The sequence below is a fragment of the Enhydra lutris genome, unplaced genomic scaffold, assembly GCF_002288905.1.
Source record: "Enhydra lutris kenyoni isolate GAN:26980312 unplaced genomic scaffold, ASM228890v2 scaffoldscaffold9, whole genome shotgun sequence".
Lineage (NCBI taxonomy): Eukaryota > Metazoa > Chordata > Mammalia > Carnivora > Mustelidae > Enhydra > Enhydra lutris.
Window position 1 is genome coordinate 8,248,764 of NW_019154093.1, and position 18,877 is coordinate 8,267,640.

General features: G+C 54.4%; 1 protein-coding gene across 2 annotated transcripts in view; it reads right to left on the reverse strand.

Annotated features, from left to right (window-relative positions):
• The window catches only part of LOC111143191 (glutamate ionotropic receptor kainate type subunit 3), a 219,547-nt gene extending 203,852 nt beyond the window's left edge, over positions 1 to 15,695 (reverse strand). For both annotated transcript variants that reach the window (XM_022496724.1, XM_022496723.1), the window contains exon 1: positions 15,581 to 15,695. In XM_022496724.1, the coding sequence (XP_022352432.1) occupies positions 15,581 to 15,695 (115 nt within the window). The remainder of the gene's footprint in view (positions 1 to 15,580) is intronic.
• Positions 15,696 to 18,877: the final 3,182 nt, after the last annotated feature.

The window sequence follows — 18,877 nt, forward strand, 5'->3', positions numbered from 1 at the left end:
TTCCTACCTCTGCAAAAGAAGGTTATCACACCTACAGCACAGAGACGCCAGGACATCAGGTGTGCCAGTGTGTTTGGCATTAGACTGCTCAAAATTGTTGACAGGTCCTTCCCGGAGCTGGCTGCAGCCACCAGTCTCCTCCTGACCTCTGGGCACTGCCAAGGGACAAACTGCTCCAGGAGACAGGCAGGACAAAAAGAGTCTGACCTTAAGATGACTCCTCACAACCACCCCTCTGAACTCAGAGTCTATGAGTTCGTGGAGTTTGTATCAAAAGACTAGGTATGTTCCTTCCAGGCAACCTAGAAAGCCTGGGTTTTTATAGCCTCTCTAGCTGCCCAGCTGGGGATGCCTGCAGTTTCACAGTGAAAGGAATCCAGAGCCCCTCAGTAACATCCCTGACCAATCTGTTCTTGATTACCTCCCCTAACAGGAAGCTCACCACCACCCTCCCCCTGAGGTTATCTTACTTAATCTTCAAATAGCCCTATGAGATGGCTGGTATTGAACCAAATTCTGCCTTCTTGGGCCATCCTCCCACTGGCTCCAATTCTCTCTGCCGGGACTTCTAAGACCAGGTTTGTTCACCCTCCTACACAACAGCCTTCAGAGATTAAGGGATGACAACCCTTGCCTTCACATCTCCAAACTTTGGGTTTTGACCTTCCTCTCAGTCTCTGTACCTGTACTATGGGGCCAGCGAGTGCTGGACCTTACTCCTCTCTAGGTGGGGCTGACATGGAGAAGGAGAAAGCGTTACCATCTGTGCTCAAAGAGTGGACTGCAGGAGCCCCAGACCTTCCTTTCTGCAGGCCTCAGATCCACACTCTGGGATCAAAGCAGCACACAGAAAAAGCCATCTTCTGCTGGGTGAGTCAGGCTCAAAGGCTGTCTGCCCTCTCCAGCCTCTGGAGGAGATGGATGCCTGTGCTGACGGATCGCTCCAATGGATTAGGTAGATAAAGAAATTGATTATTCCATAAATCATTGTCTCCATGAAAAAAATCCCAATTTTGTAAGAAAGAAAATATTATAAATCTGCCCAAGCCCCCATGAGGGCAAGTGTAGCCATTTCAACTTAATTGTTTGAGAGCTTCTTTGCTACAGTCCCCGAAGCTACTGGCTCCCAATCGAGATGTTCCTTCCCAAACTCCTCAAATGGCCGTATCATGTCATGGACGAGATGGATTTACATTGCAGCAGCAAGAATCTGAATCAGCCAGAAAGAAAAGCCTTTCTTTGGAGACAAAAATGGGATGCCAACCCCTACCCCTATCTCTCCTCCCTACTTATACATGCACCTGTCCCATCTAGAAAAGTTGAAGGTTCCGCTCTGACGTGAGACAGAAAACTGGCCAAAATGAGCCTTGAGTGGGTATCTGAGAATGGGGTGTGACAGCTCAGGAGCAAAGGAAGTCTCAGAACAATGAAAGGGGTAACATGCTTTCGAAGGAGCAAGGCGAGCAGGAGCATGGGCATGAACATTGCAAGGGAAGAGACGTGGCTTCCCAGCTGGCTCTGCTGTGTGACTTTTAACTTGTTCCTTCTCCTCTCTGAGCCTTACAGCTCCTCCCCAGCACCCAGGAGAGTGAGGAAGATCTCAGTGTGGGGCTCTGGTCTGCACTCCATGTATCTTCATTTTCAAGGAACCAGAGCCATCCCTGAAAGTCACCTACATGGACTTACCAAGAGGCCAACGAGTTACCACCAGGTCCAGGGAGGCTGCCTCCCACCCCCAGACCCTCCACAACCCCGTTCCCTGTGCACGCCACAGCCCACGGAGTGGGCGCTCCATAAATATTTGGTGAATCAATGAGTCAGCCCAGAGTCCATGTGAAAACAGCAGGAAATAAATACTAAATTACAAACAGCATAAAAATAGCCGCATTTTCAAAGCAAATTTTTCTGATTCTGTGAATCCAAGCAGGAGGAGGGGGGGAAAACCCTCATTCCCTCCATCCCTTCTCACTGAGATCTCTCTAGCCAGGGCCTGGAAGTAGTCCTGTTCTGCAAGCACCTTAGCCCATGTCCCCTCTGCCTAATCCACATCAATCTGCTCTGACTGAAAGGGGCCATCTTGCCTCCTTGGAACCCATTGGCTTAAATGCCGCTCCTTGTTCAGAGGCATGTGCCAATTCCTCTGACTCTGTCACTCAGATATTCTCAGAATCCTGTGCCCTTGGGCTTCTAGGCCAGGTGTTCCAGCCAGCTCCCAGCATCTCAGTGACTGACAAAAGGTTCCCTTTCTTTGAGGCAGGTGGAGGCCACTCCCAGAGTGCCTTTCCTGTCTAGGAGAGACCTCTGTCACTACTCAGCCCCATTGCCAGGCTTCTCAGACACATCCAGGTGGCAGAGCACCTGGGACTTGTGGGGTTCTTTGGGGAAAACCATGAAGCTGTGACACGTTTAATTCCCATCACTTGAGCGAGGAGTAATTTTATTTACTAGCAGAAAATGTGGCTCTATTATAGGTATGCAGGGTTCCACAACTCAGAAAATAATAACACACAAAATACTTTTAAGGAATCACATTTAGCAGGATAAAAATACATAACACAAGCCTGCTTACCAAATGCAATGTGAAAGCTGATGCTGACAAGCTGAGCAAAGACGCTTGGTATCAGGTGTGATCTTTGACAATAGAATGTTCACTCATTTGTCATCTGCTGCTGCTCCCTAGCAGACAAGCCGTACAAGGCACCAAAGGAACAATTTATGTTGGGGGTGGGGGGAGGAGGGAGAAAATTCTATCTGTCCTCTTCATTTTCTTTTACTGTGAATTACTTGATTTAAATGACCACAAATAATCATTCTTACTAGCCTACCGTGTGCCTGCTAAACATCTCAGTCCGGTTTATGAACACCAGAGTCCTAGAGGAATAGCATTTGGAAAAAGAATGCCTGTTTAGCAAGACCTGACAACAACCACGTCACCCCTGCTAGGAGAGTCAGTGGGAGATGACGCCCACTCCGTACCCCAGGGCCTGACTGCTCTCCATGGTGCTGAACCCAGAGGTTAGGGGTGATCTTAAATCTCCTGGTCTCTTGGGGAACTACATAGGGTGTATCAATTATCTAAGAGCCTTTCTAAACACAGATGAATCTGGTTTCGTATTTCCCCCTCAATGTGGAAAAATGTTTCGTAGGTCTGTTTCTCAGCACTGGAAAAACCGAGTCTCTATCTCAAGACTGCAAATTTAAAGCTTCAAATGTGTGCATGCCTATGTGCATGTGTGCGTGTGTGTGAGATAGGAACAGGGATGGAGTTTTCTCAATAGACTTGGGGGTCAGAGACCCATGTTTTCATCTGATTCTCCTATGGCTCCCCAAGGGATGAGGCACAAAGCATGTCCCTCTTTCAGTCCTCAGTTTCCCAATCTATGAGAGGAAAGAGTAAAAACAGGTCCTATACTCTTCTAGCTCCAACACTTGGGGACCCCCTCTTTGTGTTCTGGATTTCCATGAACTCAGAGACTGTCAACAGGATGGCCTTGCCTGGCCTTCTTCAACACTGAAAGATTTCCTGGAGCCAGAAGAGGATACAAGGCTCAGCCTCTCTTGCAACAAGCCGTGGATTCAATCTCTCTGCTCAGCTCTCCCCAGCCCTCCGTTCCCATGGACCAGCCATAATTCAGCTAAACCTGAGAGTTCACCCATATTTTATTTACTGACTCGATGTTACGAGACAAGTAAAATAGATGGCTGTCACCTCTATTAAACTGGGCAGGAAAAATGGCCATGTAGGCAACAGGCTCTTTCTGCTCATAATGTGTCATCTGTTTCCTTGGGGAAGGAAGCAAGAAAGGGGAGGGCATGGCCTCAGGGGAGAGCCCAGTGCTGTGCAGCGCAAGAGGGGAAGCCCAGGGCTCTAGTGCAAACCTGGCCCGGCCTCACTCTTGGCTACACAAATATGGCAGACCCATCGGCCCAGTCTGCCAGGAACTGGGAGCACCATGGAAGTCTTCAGTTTCCCACTGACCCAAAGGAAAGTCACTACAGTTACTCTTTGGGCTCATTCGGATAAAGAATGGCTGTTGAGCCACACCTTGGGAAGTGTATACTAGAGAAACAAACCTTCAAGTGGTCATTTCTTCTAAGTACACAAACATATACATGTGTACACACTCACACTCCCAAGAACCCAGATGCCGCACATCCCCGCGCCCAGGCTGACTGTCTATACAGCCTGAATCTCCAGGTCAACTATTAACAACTCTGCTTTACACAAAGCTGACAAGGAGACCTATTATCCACACACACACCCTAGCAGGAGGAGGTGACGTGGTGAGACAGAAAACGGAGAGGCCTGATCCTGCCTGCCAGCCATCCAGAGTGACCTGCCTGGTTAAGGACAAACAGCAGAAGTTCCCTTTCTTGGCTCACTTTCCAGAGGGAGCAGGAAAGATGCTGAGGGGCTAGTGGGGAGGAGGGACGGGTGAGGCCGTGAGCTCTTCTTCAGTTTCTCCTTGAAAGAGGAGCTTTGTGTCTCTCTCAAGAGGAGAATCATGATGATACAAACCAGACAATGGATGTAAAGACCAGTCTAGGCCTGGGGAAAAGAAGGACCTGCTCCTCTAAATAGTCCAGTTCTGCCCAAGCTAACTATGTGGAAAAAGTCTCAGCGTAGAGGGTGCTGAATTAGCATGTCAGGACACCAAAGACTTCACTAGAACTTTGACTTAGTAGAAGAATCGAATGATGTCTTTCACACAATCCTGCTGACCGGATGGAAAAGGTGTGGAGCTGAATATCAGAGCAGGTGGGTGAACTTATGTTCAAATGACTGTATCCACCCATGCGTTCATCTCCTCAACAAATAGTTGTTAGTCATGTACTAACTAGAGACACTGGATAAAGTTGGGAATAAGCCATCTGGGTCCCTCTTGTATAGTAAATGCTATGACAAGGGAATGTAGGGTGTTGTGGGGACCCACAGAAGTGGGCAGGAGTCAAGAAAAGCTTCCTGCAGGAAGAGACACATTTGCTGAAATCTGAAGGATGACTAGGAGTTGCTTGGAAAGAACAGCAAGAGTAGAGGCCCAGGGTGGGAAGGAAGGCACAGTGACCCCTGAAGACCTGGGTGCTCGGTAGAGTGGAGCAGAGAGTGTGGGTGAGGCAAGGAGAGACAGAGTCTAAGTCTGCCAACCAGAGCAGGAGATGAAGGATCTGAAAGCAAAAAGCAAGCTAGTGGGGTTTTGAAGCTGGTTAAAGTATAGGATAGTGGCCCAAAGATCACTGAATTAAGCCAACAGACTCTGACATTGGTCATACCCTGCCTGGCGTGTTGCTGGCAGACACAACTGAAGGGAGGGCAGGTGGGTTCATCCCAGGTTCCAACGGCACAGAGTGGAAAGGGAGCCACAAAAGCTGTACCGCCCAGAGCACAGGATTCTAGCCCCAACAGTAGTGTAGGCCTACAACCACTCAGCCTCTCCCCCACCACAGACCCCTGGGGTGGGAGGACGAAGAGGGTGAAATTCATGTCTACCTTCTGAGGATGGAGGGGCCAGAATGGGCTTTGGTGCTCCAGAAACAACAAGTGAGAATAACCGCCTGAAGGTTCAATGATAGGATTTACCGAGGATAAATGACAGGTCCTGCCTTTAGGCTCCAAAGATCAACTGCCAAAGGGGAGATGAGAGAAGTCATAGATCAGCAGCGATGCCTGTGCAGAAGACCAGGTGATCTCAAGAGACCACCAGCTCAGCATAACTGGGCAAGGCGGAATAACTACCGAGAGGTTGGAGATGGTGGTCCAGATCGTACAAGGAGACGTGGCAGCCGAGACCCCAGGAAGCGATGCACTCACTGGGTGCAACTCACAGGCAGCACCATGGATAGCTCTCAACACCTCGGAGGAAGAACAGAACATCTTTTTTGGGGGAAGAACGAAGACTTTTTTTTTTTTTTTAGAACTGAGCATCTTCAATTTGGAAAATTTTAATTTGGAGAAATGCCTTTACATTTCCATAGGGTTGCATGGTGGGACAGGGAGCAAACACAAACCAGAATCAGTGGGCATGGGGATCGTAACATAAGATTAATGGACAGCATTTGTTAAGTGTTCACCATGGCTGTGGTCTAAACACTGTATAGCATTAACTCATTTAAGCCTTGCAACAACCCTGTGAGGCAGATGCTATTATTATTGTTGTTGTTATTTTATCATTACTATGAGAGATTAATTTGCCCAAGATCACCCGGGGCGGGTGGATGTGATGGAGGCAGGTTTTGAAGTCAGGGGCTGGCAGATTCCAGAACTGGCGAACTGACCCACAATACTGGACTGTGAAAGTGCACGGACAACTTCTCTGGTGCCAGGCAGATTCGTTCTCACAACGACCCCATGAGGTCAAATCTATTGTTATCCACATTTGTCAGGTGAGGAAAGCTAAGGCCAAGAAGTTAAGTGACTTACCCAAAGTGTCAGAGTCTGGAGGACGAAGAGGGTTTAAACTCAGGTGGATCTCCGAACCTACACTCTCAACATCCAAGTTCTGTGGCCTTCCCCAGAACTGCGGGGAGATGAATTTTAGGGGGAAACTTGCAACAAAGATGATAATCAACCAAAACATTTGCAGTCAGGAACAAAACAGAGTCTGAAGTAGTGAGCTTCCTGTCTCAGGTGGTATTCAATAGAGACCAGAGATCCACCCGTAAGGAGGGGGTCCTGCAGTGACTTACAACAGTGGTCCTCACAGGGTAGGCCACAGATGAGCATCATCAGCATTATCTGGGGCCCTGTTAAAAATGTAAAATTCCAGGCCTCCCCCAGACCCACCCAATCAGAAGCTCTGCAGGTGGGGCCCAGCAATTTGGATTTTAACGAGCACTCCAGGTGATTTTGATGCATGCTGATGTTTGAGAACCAGAGGCCTAGAATGACCCCTGGGGTCCTTTTCAGCCTCAATCCTGTGATTCTCCACCACCGACAGGAAATGTGATGCTGTGATGCCGTGGAGCCCTGGGAAGTCCTTGGCTCCCTGCTCCTGCTTTTCCGCCCAATTGGGCAGGCTTTTTGGAATAGCATATTTCAGTTCTGCAAAGCAGATGCAGGAAGGCTTTGCACAAGTCCCCCTCGTTCCCATATTTAAAGAGCTCATCCCTGCAGTTGTTCTGAGAACTCTATAAACCCCCTTCCATCAGCAGCCTGTCTACATCCGTCCCTTTAATAGCGCAAGACTTAATTGTCTCCTATGGATTGGAACCCTCTTCACACAAACTAGAATCTTAGCTCCTTCTCACTCCCTTTTTTCCCCTGCCTTCCTTAGCCACCATTCAGCATGGCACCAAAGGATTTGGAGTCGAAGCTGCCACTCCCCCCGGATCTCACTCCATCTCATTATCTCCGATCTGTATGATCACCATGGGGACTCTCTCCTCCCTGGCTCTTGCTGTGGCCTCATTACCTGATGTCTCCCAGCAGAGACAGCAGTGTCTATCCTCTGAGGTCCAGCCTTCAGCCGCAGACCCTCTCTGGGCTGCACCCGCTTGCCCAAGACGCGCGATGGAACTTCATCTCCAAGAAGGATGGATCAGGACTCCCCGGGATCAATTCCTACAGAGCATCCCACAACCCGGGTCTTCTCAGCTCTGAACACATGCAAAATGCATTTCAACGAAAAAGCTGCAAATATGCCCATGGGCTGCAGGTATGTGATAAATAGCAGGCCAGGAGGAGTCTAGGAGCTAACATGCAGAAGCATCCTGAAGGGCACCTCTTTCTCTCTCTCTCCCTAATGCCGTGGATAATGGTCACAGGCAGCCAGATCCTACCATTTCCGCTGTGGGACACACAGGTGTGCAGGCAGTGGGTAAATGCCATGTACTGAGCTGAACGGAGTACTGGGCACCAGGGTTAGCCCCAAGGCAGAGGGTACATAAGCCTCAGAGCTCATAGTCTGACGGCAGAGACATGGCCCCCACCCTGAGAGGATCCTTTCTCTCCTAACATTTATTAAACATCAGGCACCGTGCAAACAGCTTTAGACACTTTATCTTCGTTAATCCTCACAGTAAGTCTGGGAAGATGATACTGTAAAGTTCCACCATATGAAATTTTTGCAGGTCAAAAACATCTGAATACGGTTCTGCCTAATAGTAGTATTTCTACTTTGTAAAGGGAGAAACGGAAGCTCCGGGGTCACGTGACTTGCCCAACGTCACAAGGCGCAGACATGTCAGACTCACAGCCTAACTCAGATCCACCACATTTTGCCAAACCCCAGATGCACCCTGATGTTTTGAGGAGCCAAGAAAGAAAAAAATCCTGTACGTGATCCCAGTTACGACATGGGACACACAGTGATTTCAGGGAAGTGAGAAGGTGGAGGCGGGAAGTCCATCTTAGAACAAACGAAATATATTATCTGACTCCAAAACAACTCATTCCGCCTCTTGATAGTGATGGTGGGAGAGGCGCCCTTCCACCCTTTGGGGCAGCTTCTTGTCCAATGGGGGAGGCAGGACACTCATGCCCAGGAGAAAGCCCTAGACACACCCACAAGCCTAACCCCAGCCAAGGCTGGTCAGCCCTGGTAAACAAGGCAGAGAGATCCAAGGAAGCAAGGCGGAGAACGTGGCAGAGTGACCTTTGGGGAGAGGGGACTGCCAGGCTTATAGTCAAAGGCAGGGGGACCCCAGACATAACTCCAAAGGAAATAAAACCAGGTGGGGGGGGGTTGCTGAGCTGCTCTGGGTCATGGCTGCTATAGAATGGGGCCAAAGGTTAACAAAAGCAAGATCAGAAGGACCTGTGGTCCTCAAACCCAACACCTTGGGCCTCCACCCAGTCTCCACACTTCCACTCCAATAGAATTTTGTCTCTGGGGCACAAGGAGAAGCAGAAGAAAGCAGAGACTCCGTGAGCAAGCATAGGTGTTGGTCCAGCCCACGAGGCTCTCAGGGGCACAACATTTCAGCAAGGGCCCCCTCTTGCGGTCAGGGGCGCTGGCCCAGGGTCACTATGTGAGAGCCTGCTGAAATTCTACCCCCAGCCTGCTCACTCACCTCCCCCTCATCCAGGCCCTGTGCTGCTGTCACACCCGGTGAACACCAGCAAGAACAAAGGCCAATCTTTGGGCAACATTTAAGCTCTTCTGCAAAGACGTCCTACCTCTCTGACTCTGGGAGGCAGATGGTATCATCCCCATTTTACAGATGGGGAAAACCAGGTCCTGGGAAATAACATGACCCATCTGCTTGTGCCTGTTTCAAACCTGTCACCTCTCCAGGGGCTCTCAGCAGTGCAGTTTCCCCCCACTTTCAGAACCACTCCGTCCCTGGTGGCCACCATCACCCCAGTCTCCCTGCATCCCCCAGGAAGAAGGAACATGGTGGACGAGAAAGGTAAATTTGAATTTGCCTTTGCTTTTGTAGAGGTGGCCTGGCAGAAGGGCTGCACCCAGGTGCCCACACCCGGCCCAGAGAATCTGGGAGAGAGCTCAGGTTCCAGAACCCGGTGTCAGTGGGCCTGCCCCGCATTCTGTCCACCGGTCTCAATTCCTGGCAAGCGAGCTCTATCTAGAAGGTCGGAATGTGACTCTTGCTTAAAAAAATCAAATGGCCATAAAACCTATTAGCCTGGAAAGGATGTTGGAAGGGGGAGGGGTTGGGATTGGGGAGGGTAAAGGGAGGTGAGGGGAAAAGGAAGAACAAAGAACAATTCACCGACCACCTGCTCTTGCCAGCTCACTGGCTGAAGGATGGAGGTGGGGGGAAACACAGCCATGGGGCCCTTTCCGCAAGGCTCTGACGATGTCTGTGAGGACAGCCTGGTGGCTGCCAAGGGGGTGAGTAGGCAGGAGTCCCCAGAGCAGAGGGATTCCTACGGCAGGGGTTGGGGGGGGGGCAGCCATCCCCAAGGGAAAGGCCATCCTTCATTTCAGGCTTGAACTGGAGCATTGGACAGAGTCCAGAAGCCCAAACAAGTGGGATGGAGTCCATATGAGTGTGTTGGTGGGAGGGGTGGCAAAGACCACCCATCCTTTCCTCTAGACGAAGCGAATCTGCCACACGGCCATCCGCAAGGATAGTGGGACTCTGCAAACCAGCACTGGCAGGGTTAAACGTCGCAGAATCCACACAGCCCTCTCCAACATCAGGCCAGACAGAGCCCAGCCCTACAAGGCCACATGCAGCACCCAGAGCCATGGGGACTGGGGAGCTCCGCTCAGCACCTCTGCCACCCGGTGCTTTCACACTTCCAATCATACAGTCAGACACACAGGACCTGGAGTCAGGCTGCTGGGGGTTCCCATCCTGCGTGTCTCTCTCTCTCTCTCTCTCTGGACGTGTGATCTCGGGCAAGTAAGTAAGCGACTTTGCCAAGCTTAGGTTCCTCATCTGCAAAAAGGAAACAATGCCTGCGGTGCAGCGAAGGCTAAGTAAGATGGGGGAGCGGGGGCGGGGGGGGGGGAACACCGCAGCAGCTGCATTTACTGAATGCTTATTATCCCCCCGCTTGGCTGGTCAGCGTTTGGAACCCCACGGTACCTGGAACCTTGTAAGTGCTCTGTAAACTGCGGCCCTCGTTTTGTCCCTGTTGTGTGTGATGTGATGTTGCTCCAGCCCCAGGTGGGGTCCCAGGCAGGAGACACACACGGATACCTCAACACAGGCACACTGCCCCCTGGTGCTGCTGAGGGGGAATTGGCACCTGGGAGAAGGGGCTACTCCAGCCCAGGAGCCCCCGACGCTGTGTGCACCTGGCCCTAGGGCCCCTCCATCCATGCAGAGCTCCAGTCCAGTCACACCAGCATCAGGAGGACAAACCCTGCTCCTGGAACTTCACTCCTTGTTGTTGCTGGGCAGGGCCTGGAGCACTCCAGGCTCTTCTCTGCTGCTGCTGCTGCCCAGTCAAATGGAGCCCTGGCTCTAGTTTCTCCACTGTCCCTCTAGAGAGTCTGGAGCAAACAAGGTGGGGCTCAGGCTTGAGCCCCAGGAGGCAGGGGCAGCTGTCTGTCACGGGATGGAGCAAGTGTGGCCTCAGCAGATCATAAACAAACCGAGTTGCTGAGCACAACCAAGTCTCCTCCCAAAAGGGCACCCCAAGCACCTCGGGCCACCTCCCCTGTATATGGTCTTGGAGCCCAGCCCCAAGAGGAGGGAGACTTCTAACGTCCACAGGAGACTCTGTGCTTCTTCCTTGTTGGGGGGGGGGGGGGCTTTGTTTCCTAGAGCCGGAACACAGAGAGTCTGTGGAACACGGGGACTCAGGGAGGCTCACAAGCCCCAGCAAAGATCCTAAAAGCAGCTAAGCAGCCTTGCCTTCCTGAAGGGGTGGGGGACAAAGAGCTGCCCCTCAAAGCCCTTTCAAAATAGCACAGCGAGCTGGACTTCTGAAGTCAGCTGTCATGCCAGCAACAGGGGGATGCAAGTGACCTTGGAAGAGGCCAGGCAGGACACAATGCCTGACTCACCCTGCATAAGCCACCTCCAAAAACCCCAGATCATCCTGATGTCGAAAGACTGTTTAGCGCAGTGCGAGGCAGGCATCAAGAAGAAATTAAACTCCAGCTTGGAGGAGGAGGGAAGCCCGGGCTGACAGGAGCGGCTGGGCTGGAAAGTAGAGGGAGAAATTCCTCAAGTTAATGCTTTTCAAGGCCCCCCGGGCCACTCCCAGGTCTTGTCTGAAGCTATTTACTTCCAGGGGGGAAAGCCCTATTGATCTTCATTCAGCTCCTGTCTGCTCCTACAAGGCGGTAATGTCTCGGCGCATCACCAGTCACAGTAAGAAATTCCTCATTGTTTTACACACGGCTCCCAAACTCAGGAGATGAACGTTCAGGACCATGTGGGTGAACTGATCGCAGAAGATGCGGACAGTGGACGGGGCTGGTGGGGGGATCTCTGGGGAATGGGATCTCATTCCCCAGGGACAGACTGCTACGCTTGGCCACTGGGCTCCCCAGCCCAGGCTTGGGGCTCGAGGCTCATCTGTCTTGCTCTGTCTGTGGATGCTCGGATATTCCCGGGTTGAGCCAGCCTTCCCTGCCACCCCCACCCCCAACACATACACCTGCTTTATGTCTCTGCAGTCACTTGGCTCTGAACCTCCCCCTGCCTCGCTAGAAAGCATCATCATCCACTAGAGCTTCCCAGCTGCTGCCTCCACTGTCTGGTTCCCTTTTCAAGTCCCAAGCTGGCCCTCGATCCTACAGTGTGCATATAACACAAGGGAGCCTCAGGGAACCACGAAACCTACAATGTCACGGGCAGGGCAGTCCCCACCAGTCTGCTGTCAGAGGTACTTCAAAGCCGCAGAATATCTTGAACTGTCACAGCCAACCCAACGGGTAACAGATGAGGAAACTGAGGCTTGAGGCTGGGGAGAATAGTGTGATTTGACCAAAATGGCTTAGTAAATGGGAGAAGACAGAGCAGGAAACCCAGGCCTCCTAGCTCCCACCCTAGGGCCCCTCCACTTCAGCTTCTAGGTCACGTAACCAGGAGATCCAGATTCCTACGTGAGGTCAGTAAAGCCCGTCTGGCTGAGAGGACCCGTGCATTAAACTGCTTTCCATGAGTTAAGACCAGAATCCATCTCAACAATAATAACGATGATAACAGTAATAATAAAATGCTGAACAATATGCCTTGAAAACCTTCAATGAGCAACACTTGATAATCACACGCAGATACATCTTCCACATATTCATAAAAAATAATCAATGATCATTTTTTCCCGCAGACTACAATCCAATTACTCTCTCTCCCTCGCTCTCTCCCTCGCTCTCCTTTGTTACTTGCAAACCATCCAAGCAATCAATGCCTTGACCTCTCCCTCTGATAGACACAATTACAAAAAGACAGAGCAATGCAATTCATCTATTCAAGATGGATTGTTTGAACACTCTGTCACACTGCTGAGCTATCCATCTCCTTGTCTAAGAGGAAATTTCAGCCCCCAAAACACGGCACAAAGAGAGGGGCGGGTATGCTGCTCCCCAGCCCAGAAAGCCCCTCAGACACCTGCAGGAAAACCCACTTCCAGGCTGGTGTTCAGGGATGCCTGCCTGCTGGAGGGCTCAGCTCCAAGCACAGGGGGCTCAGGCACCCGTCTGGGGAACCAGAAGCACCCAGCATGCTCCGGAGTCCAATTTCCAGAACCTCAATTCCTGCAGCCCCAGGCAGAGCCCTGGAATCCCATGAGTGGATCAGAAAAGGAAGGATGGTGTCAGACCCAGCCAAGGCAGTGTGTTTGGGTTTCGGCATACAATTGTGTGTGTGTGTGTGTGTGTGTGTGTGTGTGTGTGTATGCGTGCAAGCACCGTGTCCACACGCAAGCACCATGTCCACTGTGGATCCCTGGCTCCAGCTAAGGCTCCAGCCTAGGCTCAGAATGATGGGAGTTGAGCTCCCCAGGAAGCTCCAGAGAAGCCCAGAGGCCTTAGAGCCTTCCCATCCTCCGTCCAAGCTGGCACAGCTCCAGCGGTCACGTTTGGCATCTGCACAGCACCCCAGTCCTCGGGCTGGGAATCAAATGGGGCAGAGCTCTCAGATATAAATGGCTTGGGCCGACACGCTAATTAATCCTGGGGCTTAATACGAAGAAGATTAGAAGAGAGGAGGGCTTTGCCATCCTTAATTGCATTATTACAAGCTGAACCCAAGAAAGGGCAGGCAGTCTGGGGCTTCCCCTCAGAGCAGGGAGGAGCCCCCAGTGCAAGTCAATTTCACAGTAAGAGGGGGCAGGTAAGGATACATCATTCTGCCCCTCCTTGGCTCATCCTTAGGGGCTGTCCTCATCTGCTCCTGACTTCCCTGGCCCTCAAAAGACCTCCATCCCTGAGGCAGGGCTACAGCATAGCCAGCTCCCCTCACTCCCCTGCAGAGGGAAGAACCATGGAAGAGGAACCTGCAATGCGTGGGATGGGCACACAGCACCTTTTGGTCTCCCCTCCCTCCTCCCAAGGGCACCCAAAAAACAGGGAAGGAAGGATGGAATAAAAGAAGTGTTGGCCCACTACTAAGGGACTGCTTGCCCCTGGAATGATGACCAGACTGGGAACTGGAGAAGGCAAAAGAACTGAAACAGAGGACGGTGTTTTTTTGTTTGTTTGTTTTGGTTTTGGTTTTTTTTGTTTGTTTGTTTGTTTTTGGTTTTTTGGGGTTTTTTTTTGTTTGTTTGTTTTGTTTTTTTGTTTGTTTTGTTTTGCTTGCAAGAGCAGCCTGAACTGCAAAGGGTTAAACCTGACCGTGAGGGTTGTCCCCAGAGCCCCGTGCTTGGACTCCTCTGCCTGGGGGCGGGGGGGGGGGGGGGGGGGGGGGGGGGGGGGGGGGGAGTTGGATTTGAGTGAGTCTGTCAGTCCCGTCGGCATGGATTGAAAGACCCCGGCGTGGGCAGCGCTTGGGAACTGCTCTATACCCCCATCCCGATGTTGAGTTCAAGAGATTGTGGGGCCCAAGAGCAAGCCACGAAGACAGACCCCCACCCACAGATTCCTGACCGCCTCCTAGGAAAACCTCAAATACCGAAGCCAAGCCCCACCTTGGTTCCCTGCATCCCCTCACGCCTCTAGCAGTCCGCGCGCAGAGAAGAGCCACAAGGGAGGAAGGTGGCCCTGGCTCAGCAGAGCTCAGCCCGCCCGGGGCCAGAAGCTGGTGGTGGCGCCTCGAGAACCCAGGCGGCCCAAGTGTCCGGCCTGGCGGCGGGCGCAGGACCTGCGTGGCCGAGGTTCCCGCGTGGCCAGGCCGGGCCCAGCCCTGGCGGGCGCGGGCCTCACACCCGGAGGGCCCCCCGCACGGCCCCCCGCACTGCCCAGAGCGCTGCCTACAGGGCTCCTGGGGCGGCCACAACAAAGTTAAAGCCCCGAGTAAGAGAAGAGAGCGGAGACGCGGAAGCCCGGGAAAGCCGCGCGCAGCCCTGCCAGCCGCCGCCAGCTGCGGAGGGATTTCGGCTAACTTTCAAAGCCGCTCGCATCCCTCCCGCCGCCTTCCCAGCCGCGGCGGGTAGGCTCGGTCGCTCCCTTCCCCCAGCCGCGGGCGACCGCAGGAGCGACCGGCGGGGGGCTGCCCCTACTCTGCCCCAAGCTATCTGGCCGGATGGGGCCCCCGAGGACGTGGGCGGCCGCCGGGAGAGGAAACCCAATGCCCCCGTCCTGCGAAGCCGTCGCCCGCGTCCCCGCCGGGGCCGCTGGAGCCGTGTCCCCGGTGGGGGCGAGGGGTCTGCGGGGAGCCAGAAGGCAAGAGAAGTTGGCGCCTTCCCCAGGGTTCCCGCTCTGCGGGGAAGCCGGGTCCCAGAACTCGGTCTGCGGCCGGTCGTGCTGGCAGTCGCGGGGGAATGCGCCCGCCACTCGGGTTGGGGCTGGAACGCTTCGCTACTCTCAGCCGGGTCTGGCCTCTCACTAGCGCGCCAAGGGCCCCTCGCCCGCCTCGGCCCGGCCGCCTCCTCCCCCACTAAGTAAGGCCCCGTGACCCCGGCTTTGGAACTTTGTCCTCACCGGGATGAGCTGCCGGTGGTCACCTGGCCCCGGCTGCCCCGAGAGGTTGGGAAAATCTCTTGGGATCGCGTTCATTGGCCCCCCCATTTCCGCCCCCGCCCGGTCGCACGAGACCCGCGGCTCCGGGGAGCCCTTACCGATCCGGATGACGTGCGGCATCCCGCGCGAGTCCGGGATCCAGAAGGCGCACACGAGGAGCCCGGCCCAGTATTCCCAAACCAGACTCCGGAGGCGCCGCCAGGGAGCGGTCATCGTTGGGCGCCGCCGAGCGTGCCCGGGGCGCGGCCGTGGCGGGCTCCCTGGGGCGGCAGCTCTAGGCGCGGGCGCGCAGCAGCCCCCGAGGCGCCGCCTGGCCCAGCTGCCCGGCTCCGGAGCGCCGCTGCGAGTGGGGGGCGCCACGCGGCGCCGCGCACATCTTACTGGGGGGCCGCCCCGCCGGCGCCCGCCCCGCCTGGCTGCCGCCCACGGGCCGCCCGCGAGCGAGGCTCCTGGGCTCCGCCCGGGCTCCGCTCGGACTCCGCTCCGGCTCGCTTCGGCTCGGCTCCCGCGCGGGCTCCCACCTGCCCTGGCTGCCGGGCGCTGGCAGGCGGGCTGCACGCCTCCCCGGCCGCTCCTCCTCCAGCCGCCGCCAATGCTATCGCCCGGGCTCGCACAAAGCCCCGGAGTGGAGTTGCACGCGCGCACACACTCCCTCCCAGCCCCCTCCCCGCGCCCTGCCTCCCGCCTCCCGCGCCGCCCGCCGCCCGCGCTCCCTCCGCGCACTCCCCCGCGCACACACACTTCACACTCACGCCCGCCGAGGCGTACACTCGCGCGCTCACACCTGCGCAGGGGGCGGGGAAGGGGACCCTGGACCCGGTTTAGGGGGACGCCCGGAGAACGAGGACTCTCCTCGCTTCCCAGATGTCCCCATCCGCCCTGCCGCCCCCAGTCCCTTCATCTGCGAGGGCACGGAGCCTGGGAGCCGGGCGTGGAGCAAGAGAGCTGGCGCCGTGAGCTGGGCGACGTCGGCAGCCTAGCGGCCCGACCAGCTGGAGGAGACGCGCCCGCCGGAGCAGAGGGACGCGGAGCCCGCCGTCTGCGGAGTCTCTTTTCCCAGCTCCCACGCAGCGGGCTCAGGCTGGACGGCGGCTGCGGGAGACCGACCCGGGAAGCGGTTGCCCTTCTGAAGCCCAGCCCTCGGGGAGGCACAGTTGGGGCTGGGGCTCCGGGGAGACAGATTTCGAAGAGAACTGTGCACGCTGGGCTAGGGGAGCTGCAGGATCTGGTAGGGGTGGGACTGCCCAGGCCAAATCCTCTGCCGAGGAAGGCAGGACTTGACCTCGCACTGCAGCCACAGACAGGGCTTTCGGAGGAAAACGACTAAATCCTTGGACTCGGAGGGCATCTGAGATGCACCCTGGTACTTCCCATCCGTCTTTCCCCTACTATGCAGAAAGGGCTAGCTCCCTTCGTCTCCCCCCCCCCCCCCCCCCCCCCCCCCCGCCGAGAAAAGAATAAAGAGAAACTGTCATTTCCGTGAGATGGAGCAAGACCCACGGGGAGCAAACTAGAAAGGGTTAAAAAGAAAAAAAAAACTTGTTTATTAGCAATAATAATTTTTTTTTTTTCAAGTGGCGCTGGGTGTCGAGGGAAAGGAAGGGCTGTGAAGCGAATCTGGAGCAGGAGGCTGGGAATTACGCAGTTAGGCGAGTTTAATGACCTTTTTGACAGAGACAAAGCGGGGCTGATACAGTAGATAAATAAACGGATCTGTCACCGGGCAGCAGCTAGGCTGTGTGTGAATTTATTTTTCTCATTTAAATAATTTGATCTATTCCATCATTCCCAATCTCTCCCATTTGCCAGCTGTCTGGTAAGAGCGTGGCCCCCAACATCTGAAAAGCGAATCTTTAATTTTCTTACAAATAGCCCATCAGTCCAACTCTATTCCGGCTGTTAATTTCTCCGTCTTTACTTTCCCTTGCTTTCTGGAAGTAAGGGACGTTGGCATTGTGTGGCGATGTGAACATCCCAGCGTGGCCAATCCTGCCCATTGGAAGGGGACTCTTTCCCACCTGATGGGGGAGGCAGCTCTGGTGGTGGGAGGAGAATTTCCCTGGGGCTCTTCTGAGAAGGGAAAGAGGTGTACAGGTCTTGAGGCCATCCTTAAAGCCACCTTCTTTGCCAGACCTGGGCCTTCCTCACCCGTCAGCAGGAGCCACTGGTTCCCCTAAGCAGCCACTGGAAAATGTTGCCCAAGAGACCAGAAGGAAGGCCATGCAGACCAGAGCCAGAGAAGTGGCAGCTGCCACCTCTTGGTGGAGAGTAATGGGCCCCAGTGGGCACCAGCAAGGAGGAAGCACATGAGAGGCGAGCAGAGGGTCCCACCTTCCAGGACAAAGCTGGGGGAGCCTCTTCATTGAAGATGGGACACCCCATCCTCATCACTTGGGTTAGTTGCTCCAAGGAACCAAAAAATCCAGGCTCTTCTCTAAGGAAGGAGGAGATCCTAGTGTCCTAATGGGGGATGGGAATGGGGATTGGCAGGACCTGAACTTAAGGCAAGGGACGGAGGGCTCACAGAACACCACCAACAGCGCCCCAGGATGGGTAGGGGTTGGGTAGGAGGGGAGAGCCTGGATGCTAGTTCTGTTTGTTTGTCCTGCAAGCAGCCTGTTGCCAGGAGAGGGGTAGGGAGCAGGGAAGAAGTGGCCTGGCGGGGAAACTGCCCAAGCAAAAGGGGAGAGGGGGGACGTAGGGGGAATGGGCAGATCTGCACCCTAGATTAGAAGCCAGTGAAAGGCCAGTGGGAGGGAGGGAGGGATGAAAGCTGGGGAGCAGGAGAAGGAGCAGCCTCCAAGAAAACCAACACCAGAGAGGGACTAGAGAAGTCAATGGATAAAGGCAGAGGGGGAATCTGAGGGCACCAGGGCATGATGTGCCCCTGGCCCCTGCGGGACCCTCCCTCGCCCCTCGCCTGGTCCAGGGAAGGAGCAGGAGCTGGGCCTCACTCCTGCCGCATCCCAGAGTGGGCGGGTGTTAGCCAGCGAGTTCTGCGGAGGGAGGCTTCCCTCTGCTGCCACGTTGGCTGCGGTGGGAAACAGCCTCCAGCTGCAGAGGCTGTGGGGCTAATTCAATGGGGCCCACAGCCCATTGGGAGCCCTGGGCTTAGAGGGAAGCCAGCTGTCCCTGACCCAGAGCTGGGCCTTATTGTGGACCTAGCTGCAAGCCCTTTGGTACCACGGTGGTCTTCCCAAACTGACAGCAGCCGGCTCCCTTCCGGTCTGGGAAAGGGTGGGTTGCATTATAACAACAGAAACAACAGCAATGGTAATCATGACTGCTAGTATTTATTACATGTCTTCTATATTCCAGACTACGTACTCACGCAACATACCTTACGTTTGTGCATCGCTCCATCTAACCCTGTCCGCAGCCTGGCAGGTTAGAAT